A 13,556-nucleotide genomic window follows, 5' to 3' on the forward strand; every position below is an offset into this window, starting at 1 on the left:
GTAATCGTTTTGCCTTCTTTCCACCTTTCTTAATGTGTGGAATACATCTAGACTGTGCTTCTAGAATGGTATTTTATTTATTTATTTTTTTTTAACAATGACCACGCCTCTTGGACATTTTTTTTTACTTTTGTAGCTGCTCCTTTCAGTTTTTTTCTAACAATTTTTCTCATTTTATCAAAGTTTCCCTTTTGAAAGTTTAGCACGAGAGCCTTGGATTTGCACACTGTTCCTCTTCCAGCCATTAAATCAAGTATTTATATCTCTACAGGAAGGCCATCTGATAGGTTGTGGTGCTTTAGGGTTTAGGGGCACAGTACACCTTGGTGAAGATTTGACATCATTTGGGGTGAGGAAAGTCTCACAAAGATGAAATTTCTACTATGTTCTCTCGCCCTAGCTTGATGAACTCTATAACCGGGTACCATCATAAAGCTAGATCCAGCCACTTGCAGTGAAGCCTAGGAACATGGTGGCATTGAGATATAGAAACAGAGGATATGACAGCGGATAAGGACTGTATTCCTTATTTGCTGAAAAGGAAAGAATGCTGGATGGAGACTGAAGCATGCAGTGGAACAATGTTACTCTCTCTGCAGCAAATTTCAGAAGCCTTCCAGACTCTGACATAGGCCAAGGTCATCAACAGTTTGCAAGTCTATGTCTGAGTCTGGAAAAACCTTTATTTCTCAACCTACTCCGCTGTTGGTCGCAAACTACCGGCTCTAGCTTATCCTCTCCATTGTGAGGAAAACTTTGCCCTGCTGAGTGTCAAAAAGGCACCTAATAACTCTAGAAGCTGAGGGGACTGTAGCTTACTTTTCTGAAAACTGATCACACAACCTAAGCTCAGTAACAGACAAATCACCCTGGAGATGTCTCGACGGCTTTTGTCCTCCTACTTGGCCCGAATCAACCAGTCCAGATAAGGTGAACCATAATCCCTTTATTTTGAAGGGTTGTTACTACCACCACTCTTACCTTGGAGGAGGTTCGAAGAGCAGTCGTGAGCCTGCACCGCAAACCTCAGAAACCTCTGGTGTCTCTTGTGGATGGGAATGTGAAGGTATGCCTTGGAGAGATTTGTTTACAAAAATGTTATGAATTGCTTTCTAGGTCTTACAATAAGGCCTTCTAAAGCAATGGTCAACAATGAAAGACAATAAAACTATAAAAGCAATAAAAATTAAAACAAGATCCAAGGATCCGAGACCCAAGGATATAAAGAATTCTCCTTTCTGAACTGCAACATTCATGGACTGCAGAGTTTTCATTCGAAAATGAGAAACCTTTAAACATGCATTCAACTTCTGCAAGACCAGAAGTGGCCTGAAGGAGCCTTCCATCTTTGGAACTACGAAATATATATGGAGTAGCGACTCTGAGCCCCAGAATGACTGCTGCCAGTTGGAGAAGCCGGTCCAGAGTTGCCTGTACCACTTCTCTCTTTGTTATGGAAGTACGGGGGGGAACTACCAACATGTCCATTACTGGATGAGAAAATTCAACAGAACTCACTGCTTATATGGGTCCACTCTTTGAAAAGCGGAATCAACCCATCTCCTATCCTTGGTAACAAAGAGTGGATCCCCTGACACTCTTTGCATAGCCTTCCCCCCCTTCCAATCCTTCCCTAAAATACTTCAGAGGGTAGGAAGAGGTAGATGACAGATGATTTCCCTGGGTGAGAATGGCAAACCTCTCTAAAAACTTTGGTCTATTAGGGAGTTTCCAAAAATACTTGGGTGTATCCTCTGGCAGTTCAAGTGATTTGGAATCACCATAATGCTTCACTGTTTCTCCAAGTCCTTGTCATACAGGAGCCATCCTTTATAAGGAAGCTTTCCTAACCATGACTTAGCATAAACACAGACCGACCAGTTTCGTAATCATAGCGGATGTTTAGCAGAAAATATCACAATGCTGCCCCTAGCAGAAGTCCTAATGAGGCCATAGAAAGAAGTCTTCCTGCCTTCCCATCCAGGAGCACCTGTTCAGACATGCCCACAGGCACCTGCTTCCACCATAAAGCTGCTACAAAATACAGCCCGCAGAACTAATGCAGCCACTTCAAAAACCTTGAGATATACCTCCATCTTCAGATTCTATCCTTCTCTTATGGCTGTAAAAACAAATTGCTATACTGGGTCAGACCAAGGGCCCATCAAGCCCAGCATCCTGTTTCTAACAGTGGCCAATCCAGGCCACAAGAACCTGGCAAGTACCCCAAACATTAAATAGATCCGAAGCTACTATTCCTTATTGACTAACAGCAGCTTATGGACTTCTCCAGGAACTTATCCAAACCTTTTTTTTTAAACCAAGTTACACTAACTGTGTAACCACATCCTCAGGCAATGAACTCCAGAGCATAATAGGAAACTGGTTCTTACCTAATTTTCATTCCTGTAGTACCATAGATCAGGCCAGACTCCTGGGTTTTGCTTCCCTTCCAGCAGATGGAGACAAAGTTTCACAGACATCGCCTCTTAACCTGGTGTGCCACCTGCAACTCTTCAGTATTACTAGGTACCCAAGCATAAAAGTTAAAGAAAAAAAAAATCTAACAAATCAATGCTATAATATTCCCCAGAACGAGCAGAGGAAAGAGGAAAATGTATAACCAAATTTGGAACTTTTATTGTAAGAACTAATCAGAAACCTGTGCCACTCTTAAGAATTATTATAGAAAAACAGACTCTCCAAATCTCCTCTCCACCACCGGGCGGGATTCTGGACAGATCTGTGGTTCTACAGGAATGAAAATTAGCAGGTAAGAACCAATTTTTCTTTCCCTGTATGTACCCAGATCAGTCCAAACTCCTGGAATGTGCCAAAGCTTCCCTAACCAGGGTGGGACTGTGAGAGTCCCGCTCAAAGTACACTTTCACCGAAACTGCCGCTGTCTGGGGCCTGGACGTCAATCGGTAGTATCTGGCAAAGGAATGTAAAGACTTCCAAGTAGCCACTGCAAATCTCTTGCAGCGAAATTAGTTGGCACTCTGCTCAGAAAGCTGCCTGGGAATGGGTAAAATGAGCCCTTAATCCCTTCGGGAGAAGACGACCACGACAGATATATGTGGAACCAATGGCCTCCTTCAAACATGCAATTGCGGCCTTTGATGCTTTCTGACACTTTTTTGCACCACTCCCTAGCACAAAAATGTGATCCGACAATCTGAAACTGTTAGTGACCTCTAGATACCGCAACAAAGTTATTCTGACATCCAGACGTCTTAATTCTTTTGCATGCAGTGCACCAACCTCCAGATTTGTAATAGCCGGGAGCTCCACTGACTGACTTAAGTGGAATGCCTAAACTACTTTCGGCAGAAAAGATGGAACTATTCTCAAAGAGACCCTGGAACCCTAAATCCGCAAAAAAGGTTCCCTACATGACAAGGCTTGAAGTTCAGACACCCTTCTGGCTGAACAAGTCTGCGCCCAAGAAAACCACCTTCAAAGTCAGATCTTTTATGGTGGCTCTCAAGAGGCTCAACTGGCGCATCACACATAACCTTGAGGACCAAATTAAAGGTCCAAGAAGGACACATCTTACGAACAGGGCGGTGCAAATGCTTTGCCCTGCGAAGGAAACGTAAAACATCTGGATGCACAGCCAGAAATGTCCCATGAACCTTGTCCCGCAAGCAGTCCAGGGCAGACACCTGCACTCTCAGGGAACTAAAGGACAAACTTTTCCACAGGCATCTCTGCAAAAAGATCAGTATCTGAGTCACTGATGATCACTGAGGATCCACCTCATGCTCCGTACACCAAGACTCGAAGACTTTCCAAACCTGGACATGCTCCAAGGAAGTAGAAATCTTACGAGCCTGCAACAGGGTAGAAACAACATCTCCAGGATATCCTCTCTTACTCAATTACCTCTTTTCAAAAGCCAAGCCGCTAGACAAAAGCAATCTGCTTGATCTGAAAATATGGGGCCCTGCTGTAATAGATTTTGCAGATGGCCCAGTCTCAAGGGGCCATCCACTGCTAGATTGACCAAATCTGCAAACCAAGGCCTTCGTGGCCACTCCAGAGCTACAATAATCACCTGTCCTGGATGGATTTCTATTCTTACAACCTTGTCCACCAGAGGCCACAGTGGAAACATGTAGATCAGAAAGTCATCCGGCCAAAGAAGAACCAGGGCGTCGACCCCTTCCACTCCGTGCCCTCTTCTGCGACTGAAGAAGTGCAGTGCTTTGGCATTCCTTTGAGGTGCCATCAGATCCAAATGAGGAATGCCCCATCTGCAAGAAATGAGGGTCATTGCTTCCTCTGAAAGCTCCCATTCTCCCGGGACCAAACATTGTTGGCTGAGAAAATCCACTTGCATATTGACGGACCCCATTATGTGTGAGGCCACTATCAAGGCCAGATGCTGCTCTGCAGAGCACATTAGCATCTCTACTTCCAGCACAACCCTAGACTCTTGGTGCCTCTCTGGCAGTTGATGCAGGCTACAGTCATCGCATTGTCTGACAGGACTCTGATGGCACGGTTGCGCAAAAGAGGGAGAAACTCCTGCAGAGCCAACCTCACTGCTCTTGTCTCTAGGCGAATGATGGACCAGGTTGCTTCCTCTGCCGACTGGGATGGACACACAGCTCCCTAACCAGAGAGACTGGTGTCGGTAGTCATTATTTATCGGCTTTTATATACCATCGTTCGGTTTTCGCCATCACAACAGTTTACAAAGTTTCGATGTTTAACAGTGTTCAAAATTCATACGCTTGTTAACAGTTATCTTAATCGTTATAAACAGTTTGGTTGTAACTTGTACAGGTTAATTTACGTGTTTTGGATTGGATCTGCATGTTTATATAGGCCGATAGGGAGGGAAGTTGTAGCATAGAGTCATAGGGTGTTTTGGTAGGCTTTGGTGAACATCCAAGTTTTTAGTTCTTTTTTGAAGGTTTTTAGATTTTCTTGTGTTCTCAGTTCGGTTGGGAGGGAGTTCCATAGCTCGGGGCTTCCTAGGCATATGGCTCTCTTCTGAGTTGAGATAAGTTTGTGACGAGCAGGTGGAATTTTTAATAGACCTTTGTTAGTTGAACGGCGATATTAGGTGCTACAACCCAAGAAAGAGATCTAGGCGTCATAGTGGATAATGTGGATAACACATTGAAATCGTCAGTTCAGTGTGCTGCGGCAGTCAAAAAAGCAAACAGAATGTTGGGAATTATTAGAAAGGGAATGGTGAAAACGGAAAATGTCATAATGCCTCTGTATCACTCCATGGTGAGACCGCACCTTGAATACTGTGCACAGTTCTGGTCGTCGCATCTCAAAAAAGATATAATTGCGATGGAGAAGGTACAGAGAAGGGCTACCAAAATGATAAGGGGAATGGAACAGCTCCCCTATGAGGAAAGACTAAAGAGGTTAGGCCTTTTCAGCTTGGAGAAGAGACGGCTGAGGGGGGATATGATAGAGATGTTTAAAATTATAAGAGAACGGGTAGATGTGAATCTGTTATTTACTCTTTTGGATAGTAGAAAGACTAGGGGGCACTCCATGAAGTTAGCATGTGGCACATTTAAAACTAAATCAGAGAAAGTTCTTTACTCAACGCACAATTAAACTCTGGAATTTGTTGCCAGAGGTTGTGGCTAGTGCAGTTAGTATAGCGGTGTTTAAAAAAGGATTGGATACGTTCTTGGAAGAGAAGTCCATTACCTGCTATTCAGTTCACTTAGAGAATAGCCACTGCGATTAGCAATGGTAACATGGAATAGATTTAGTTTTTGGGTACTTGCCAGGTTTTTATGGCCTGGATTGGCCACTGTTGGAAACAGGATGCAGGGCTTGATGGACCCTTGGTCTGACCCAGTATGGCATTTTCTTATGTTCTTATGAGATTTCGGTTTGGTGAGTGGAGTTTTATGGATGCACATAGCCACCCCTTGGCACAAATGGTCCCAGCCAAACCACCACAAAAGACTGGACCCGGCAGAATCTGTAAGCGGTAGTGAAAGATGAAACTTCTCTGAAATGGGATCCCACAGGGATAGCAATACTTTCTGTGGAGGTCTCATATGAGTAGGTCCTCGGTTCCATGGTCAAAGCCATGGAACCGAGGACCTGAAAGTAATCCCAGACCCTGGGCACTCTGGTTACCAGCAGGTTCTGAACTTGAATCTGCTGCTTGACAATCTGCTCTTTTGTGAGAAAGACCCGCATGTGGGATTCAAAGCGAACGCCCAAGAAATCCAGAACCTGCAAAGGAGAAAGTTGGCTCTTGGACAGATTCACTATCCAGCCCAACAATCTTGGGCTGTGCAATACCACATCCACCGCTCGTCTACAAAAAAGGTCTTCCGACTTTGCCTAGATGAGCCAGTCATCCAGATAACGGGTGAACTAGCATGCCCTCCTTTCTAAGGGCGGCCGCCGCCACCACCATCACCTTGGTGAAGGTCCTCGGGGCTGTTGCTAGTCCAAACAGGAGGGCGCAAAATTGAAAATGCCTCCCCAGGATCATAAACCTGAGGTACCTCTGATGATCCATGCAAATTGCTATGCCTCAGTCAGATCCAAGGAAGCCATACACTCCCCGCTATGATGGACCGCAGTCTCTCCATCCGGAAATGGGAAACATTACGTTCACCTTTTTTAAATCCAGAATTGGACGAAAGGTTCCTTCCTTTTTTGGTAGCACAACATAAATGGAATAATACCGTCCCCTGCTTGTCCTGGCTCCCAGCATTTGTCATCACTGTATAGTCTGCTGAACGATCAGCCTCTTCTCCACCGAGGGACAAGGAGATACCATAAACAGGTTTCTGTGTGGCTGAGCAAATTCTAAAAGCATAGCCTTGTCCTATCACGCTTAGAACCCACTGGTCCGACATGATTTTGACCCACTCCTCATAAAAATGAGTCAAACGACCTCTGATGACTGGGACTGAGGAGTGGGCCGGCCTCTCCTCATTGTGAAGGCTTGGCTCCGCTACTGCTTTGGCCCGAGCTATCTCGGCTCAGTCTGCGCCCATGAAATGGCTGGTTCTAGGACTGCGACCTCCCTGAGGTTTGCCTTTGGCCATCACTCGGAGCACTGCTCTGATGGAATTGCCTTTGTTGCAACTGCAGCCTCCAATTGCTCCGCCTGTTTAGATTCCTGAGGTGTCATATCCCTGTTACCTTGTAACTGCTGTACCCATCTTAAACTAGCCCGGAGCATAAAGCTGCTGCACACAGCCGCACGGATGCCAAATGCAGACACCTCGAAAATCTTAAGACGTACCTCGAGCTTCCTACCCTCCAAATCCTTCAGAGCTTCTGTGCTAGCTACCAGAATGGTGGTCCTTCTAGTAACTGCCGAGACAGAAGCATCCACCTTGGACACCCTCAAGAGCCCAGAGTGTCTTTGGGCAAAGGATAAAGCCTATCCATACCCTTAACCTTAAGGCCAGTCTCCGAAGTGTCCCACTCCTTGACTACCAGCTCTTTCACCGACCTGTGAAAAGGGAAGTCTTGGCTTGACCCCTTAAGCCGGTCATGACCGGATCCCACTTCCTCCAGGTCAGCCCTGCTCTTGCGGAACCGTTATTCCTAATTCCTCCAGGACCAGCGGGATCAGGGGCCTGAGTTCTTCTCTTTGAAGCACCATGGGATTGTTGTCTTCCATCATTGGGACCTATCCCGCATCCTCCTCTGGACTCTATGCTAAGCAAGAAGGATCAGCATCAGAAGAACCATCCCCAGATGGCAATCCACGATCAGACTCCTTCGAGGAACCCTACTCGGTGGCCCCGTCCCAGAAGGACCATGAATCCTCTGAATCCTAGTGGCCCCTGAAAATGTGGACTTCTTCCTTTGGGGGGGGGCCTCTGCCATCCTCCGTTTCGGCAAGAGACGCTCCATGGCCTTGCGGGCCAAAAAGGCTTTGTGCAGCAAAAGAACAAATTCCAGCTAAAAAGAGGAGGACCCCTCCCAATCCTCCTCCAGAGATCTTGTTCCTCCCCCAATTGGCCCCCAGGGGCCTCCTCCATGGAGAGATCTGCTAGAGAAAGCACAGGCTTGTACATTTGCTGTAAAGGTATCCAAGATGGCCGCTGTTCCCACACCCAGTGGGAATGGATCAATGGCCTCCCGCATTACACCCCAGGCCCACCAGACTCGTGTTAAGAAGATGCCACTGCAGACCACTCTGATATGCCCTCCCATCATAGAGGCATCCGTGACAGCGGCCGGCCCTAGAGAGGTTCGTGGCACTCTCTCCACATGCTGTGCATCAGCCGCCACGCAGCATGGCCTGGTCCCAAATGCGCGGCACACCCCAGAAAAGGAGAACACGCTGAGAGCCGCAATGGGTGCTCGCCGCTTGACCAGAGCCCTTCTGCCACTGGCGGGATCATAAACAAAAAGAAAAATGCTCCGTCTTTTTTTTTTTTTTTAAACTTTATAAAACAGACAGAAAACTAATAGCCTTATCTGAATAGTGCCAGAGACTTCTCCCAAGCCTCCTAAGGGAGAGGGAACTGGAGGCACTAGCTTTCACTCCCAGCATGGATCAGCAAGCAATTAAGGGTCCCCAGCTCGTTCTCCTCTGAACACCAGGAGGGATGGTCCCACCAGGACCATTTCCCTCCCAAGCCAACCTCTTGGGAGGGAAATCTTCCTATTCTATCCTTTTCCTCTCCTTTTCTTTTTTTTGGGGGGTCAGGTATAGAACTGCAGGTTCTGCATCTCTTCCATCTGCTGGAGACAGAGAAATACTGAGTTGCTGGAGGTGTTAAGTAGTGGTGACTGCTAAACACTTTCTTTGTCTCCATCTACTGGAACAGAGGCAAAACTCAGGAGCCTGGACTGATCTGGATACTTACAGGGAATGTGTTCTGCATGAAAAATTTTTTTCTCCGATTTGTTCTAAATGTGCTACTTGTTAACTTTATGCAGTGTCTCCTAGTCCTATTATCTGAGAGAGTAATCGATTCACATTTATCCAGTCAAGTCTTTTCATGATTTTGAAGACCTCTATCATATCCCCCCTCATAGCCGTCGCTTCCTCAAGCTGAACAGCCCTCTTTAGGATTTCCTCATTGGGGAGCCATTCCATGCCCCTTATTTTGGTTGCCCTTCTCTGTACGTTCTCCATCGCAACTATATCTTTTTGAGATGCGGTGACCAGAATTGTACACAGTATTCAAGGTGCAGTCTCACCATGGAGCGATATAGAGGCATTATGACATTTTCCGTTCTATTAACCATTCCCTTCCTAATAATTCCTAACATTCTGTTTGCTTTTTTGACTGCCGCAGCACACTGAGCCGACAATTTCAATGTATCATCCACTATGATGCCTAGATCTCTTTCCTGGGTGGTAGCTCCTAATATGGAACCTAACCTTTTAGTTTCAATTTTTCAGGCTCACATATAGAGCCTCCTTCTACTCTTGTTGCTCCCCTCTCCCCCCCTCCCTGCTTTTTGTATTTTCCACCTTTTTGTTCAGATGTAAACTGATATGATGTGCCCTCTAATGTTGGTATAAAAAAGCTGTTAAATAAATACATAAATAAACCTAACATTGTGTAACTACAACAAGGGTTATTTTTCCCTATATGCAACACCTTGCACTTGTCCACATTAAATTTCATCTGCCATTTGGATGCCCAATCTTCCAGTCTCACAAGGTCCTCCTGTAATGTATCACAGTCTGCTTGTGATTTAACTACCCTGTTATAATTTTGTGTCATCTGCAGATTTGATCACCTCACTGGTTGTACCCTTTATCAGATCAAATTCAATAAAAAGCACCGGTCCAAATACTGATCCCGAGGCACTCCACTGTGAAAACAGACCACTTAATTATACTTTCTGCTTCCTGTCTTTCCAACCCACAAAAGGAAATTGCCTCCTATCCCATGACTTTAGTTTTCATGAAGGACTTTGTCAAACGCCTTCTGAAAATCCAAGTACACGACATCTACCGGTTCAACTTTATCCACATGGCTATTAACGTCAAAAAAATGAAGCAATGGGACACGTCCATGCTGGACGTGTCCCATTAAACCATGTCTGTGATTTTATTCTTTATAATAATTTCCAGAGTTTTGCTAGGCACTGAAGTCAGGCTCACCAGTCTAAAGTGGATAGAGCATGCTCAAAGTTTCTAGAAACTTTGAAATCAAATTTCTGTGCCAGGATCTATCTGATGATGTCACCCATGTATGAGGACTGACATCCTGCTTGTCCTCAGAGAAATATCTATACTAAAAAGCAAACAGACCAGAGAATAAGATCAAAATAGAGGAGTAGAGATAAGAATATTTTAAGGAATACAAGCTGTAGGACTGTTGAAGGGAAATTGCTTTTCAACGCAGGATACAGGGCTATGTGGCTTAGTTTCCTCTCTAACCAAAAACAGAGCAGCAAAATAACTTTCTAGCCAGAGTGTCTCCCTTTCACATTCATGGTGACTTACCAGAACATGAGGATGCAGTGATGTTGTAGAGCAGTGGGTACAGCTGCAGGCAGCGGATCAGCTGCAGGCTGCTTTCACAATCCGGGCACCGTGTGGCCAGGGCCAAGCTCTGCCTGAAGGCTTGCAGTGCTCCGCTGATGTTCTTCAGGGCCAGGTAGGCATTTCCCAGACTCAGAAACGTCAGGGGCTAAAAACCAGCAAAACAAAGGCTCACATCACATAAGGGAGAAAGTCCAGCTGTGGGCCAAAAATGTTTCAATAAAGAGACTGAATTTTCCATTTATATTTACAAGTCGAACCACAACAGATCATGAATTTTGATATACATATGGCAAAACTAACAACATCAGAGATTATAATATTAATAAAGCACAAGGATCAGAGGGGCTTCTGCCAAAGGAGCACTTGGCAAGCTAATTAAGTAAGCACTCAATCAAAATCAAGTGCATAGGCACACACTCAACAGATAAGCAAGAGTCTTTATCTAGTTAAAAACTACAGAGCTAAATGTGCTGAACACGTTTCCCCATTGATAGCAGACGAGCAAATCCTTTTGGCATATCCGGTCCACAGTTGGGTTGGATCTCCTGGGTCAATTATCTGCAGGCTGGAAGGCAGCAAATTGGACAACACAGCTGCTCAGGTCTGCCCATTGCAGGGGCACAAATCCTCTCTGCGGGAGCTCTGAATCGCGAGTTACTCTGCGCTCTGCCCTACTGTTTGACCTAAGCCATAAGAATATTAATATTTTGCAAATGGGTTGGCGTAGCATGCGTCATTCCAACACGTTAGTGCACTTCCAAGCAAGAGCATAACAATGTGCTTGCCATGTCAGCCCAAAGAAATGAAGGGGAGATCTTTTAAATCGGACTGACTTACGCCCTTTCTCAATGAGCCTACTGAGGGAGGGAGTAATAGTGAAGAAATGCAATAAGTTTTGTTTGTTTATCGGGTTTTATACACCAGAAAAAGATAAGGAGAATGATCTGTAAGGAGTCTCGTGCTGTCGTATTCTAAGCTGCTTCTGAAACAGACTCCTAACTGCAGCATGCTGGGAGGACACGGGAAGCAAACGCCAAGTGCAGTGGGTAAAAAGATCGCCAGGAGGATTTCCATCTACACAACCTCACCTCTGCTTTTTCCACCTCATGGAAAGGATGCGACTGGCAAATTAACCACAGATCAACCAAATCTCTAACTCATGCATTACTGCTTCAAGAACAGGTCAAACTAATGGCTGTGCACGACAGGTCTAACCAGATTCTGCCCAATTCCTTCCTCTCATAAGAACACAAGGCTTCCCATACCGGGTCAGACCCAGGGTCCATCAAGCCCAGTATCCCCGTCTCCAACAGTGGCCAAGCCAGGTCACAGGTACCTGGCAGGATCCCAAGATGCAGAGGGAAGCAGTGGATATCTGTAACTCTACCTTAATAATGGTTTATGGACTTTTCCTTCAGGAACTTGTCCAAATCCTTTTTAAATGTTGTTGGAAAAGTTAAATTCTACATTCTCCAAAACCAAGAAAAATAAAGACATGAGAACTGGTTACTGTTTCATTCTCTCATGTGCCTTCAGGCAGATATTTCAGTGGCTGCCCTATTTAACAAGCTTGAGCTCCTTTGCCTGGGTGCACTAACAGTTTTTAAGTATCATCGGCCTAACTAAGAAATGCAGGGTTTATTCCATGTGTTTACTGCCTGACACTGAGTAAGACAGATGATGGCTCACCTCAGAGCTATTGATGGCCAATGCTCTTAGCAGCAGTCTGCTGGCATCCAGAGGAAGGCCATAATGCATGAGGAGGTTGGCCAGGTTCACAAGAGGGATATCTTGGTATTGCTCAGGTGCTAAATTCAATGCCCTGCTCAGACAGGTGATGGCACTCGTGCTGTTCCCAACTGCTCGCCAATAGAGTCCAACTTCATTCAGCAGGAACCAAAGTGGATTGCTTGGCTGGACAAAAAGAAATGAACAAGTCAGGTCTCCTTTAATAAAATGGCAAGCAGAGAAAGTTAATTTGATGTCTGGATACATCCATACAAACCTAGATCTCTCTCTCTCAGACTGATCTGGTTTGATATTTGGCAGACGTGAGAGAAGGTTACAGGGTAAGGCTAGAGATCAGCCCAGGAAACTCCTCGGCACCAACCTTAGGGCAGCACTTCAGGCACTGCCTCCTCAGTACACGGCTCACCTTCTGCAGGGCCTGGAAGAGGAGCTCTCCTATTTGTTCCTCTCTCAGGGGGATGCCAGTGATTCGAGAAAACAAGATCTGGGAAGAAAGACAAACCCTTCAATCAGAACGGACATCCCGAGGAACTTTACAATGTATGCACCATCCTCTCTCACCCAATAAATACATCAAGATCATTTATACGGGATGTAAACATTATATTTTGTTCTTAGCCACATTTTCTAGCAAGTTATGGGTGTTTAATAAAAAAAAAAAAGGGGGGGGAAGGAAAACCCGTTATAAAACTAAATGCCATTTAAAGAGCAGCCATGCCCCTCTCCCTTTACATCTGAGACTGAAAATTTCCCATTTACCTTCTAATCGTATAACAAAGTCTCCTTTGATCCTAAAAGTTTTTAATTTTTATATGGTTACAATTTTCTGAAACACAAGCTTTGTATCTTTAATGACAGCCACAATCTTTACGAGTCAATTCGTCGACCGTTTCTGCTCTACCGCGTTGCACTGCAAGCAACAGAACCCCGTGCTGGTGTCACATTGAGAATCAGCACAGCACGATTGTTTGCAGTCATAATGATGCGGGCAGCAAAGCAGGACGAGCTTTCATGAATAAAGTATAAATCACAATGAACCTTAAAATCCCTTTCTTAAAAAAAAAAAAAGTGAAATTACTTCTAATCTGATAATTTCCTCTCTTCCACACCAGTGGGTTATGCACTCCTACCAGCAGATGGAGACAAAGAAAACAGACTCACTGATGTCACTGACATACTGTGGACATACTGATTTTACTTGAACCATGACTATTAACAGCACTCGTTACATCTAGCCAACTCGGAACTACTGAGCTCAGTAAAAAGTTTAACATCAACTGATCTTAGGGCCTGGTCCTTCAAACAACTCATAACAAACGGGTGGGAGGCT

General features: G+C 45.1%; 1 protein-coding gene across 3 annotated transcripts in view; it reads right to left on the reverse strand.

Moving 5' to 3' along the window:
- The window catches only part of TTC17 (tetratricopeptide repeat domain 17), a 104,952-nt gene that overhangs the window by 53,735 nt on the left and 37,661 nt on the right, over positions 1–13,556 (reverse strand). For all 3 annotated transcript variants that reach the window (XM_029582243.1, XM_029582242.1, XM_029582241.1), the window contains exons 14-16: positions 12,633–12,710; positions 12,167–12,391; positions 10,436–10,622 (exon numbers count right to left, since the gene is read on the reverse strand). In XM_029582243.1, coding sequence (XP_029438103.1) covers positions 10,436–10,622; positions 12,167–12,391; positions 12,633–12,710 — 490 coding nt within the window. The remainder of the gene's footprint in view (positions 1–10,435; positions 10,623–12,166; positions 12,392–12,632; positions 12,711–13,556) is intronic.

This window comes from Rhinatrema bivittatum, chromosome 17 (assembly GCF_901001135.1).
Source record: "Rhinatrema bivittatum chromosome 17, aRhiBiv1.1, whole genome shotgun sequence".
NCBI classification, from domain to species: Eukaryota; Metazoa; Chordata; class Amphibia; order Gymnophiona; family Rhinatrematidae; genus Rhinatrema; species Rhinatrema bivittatum.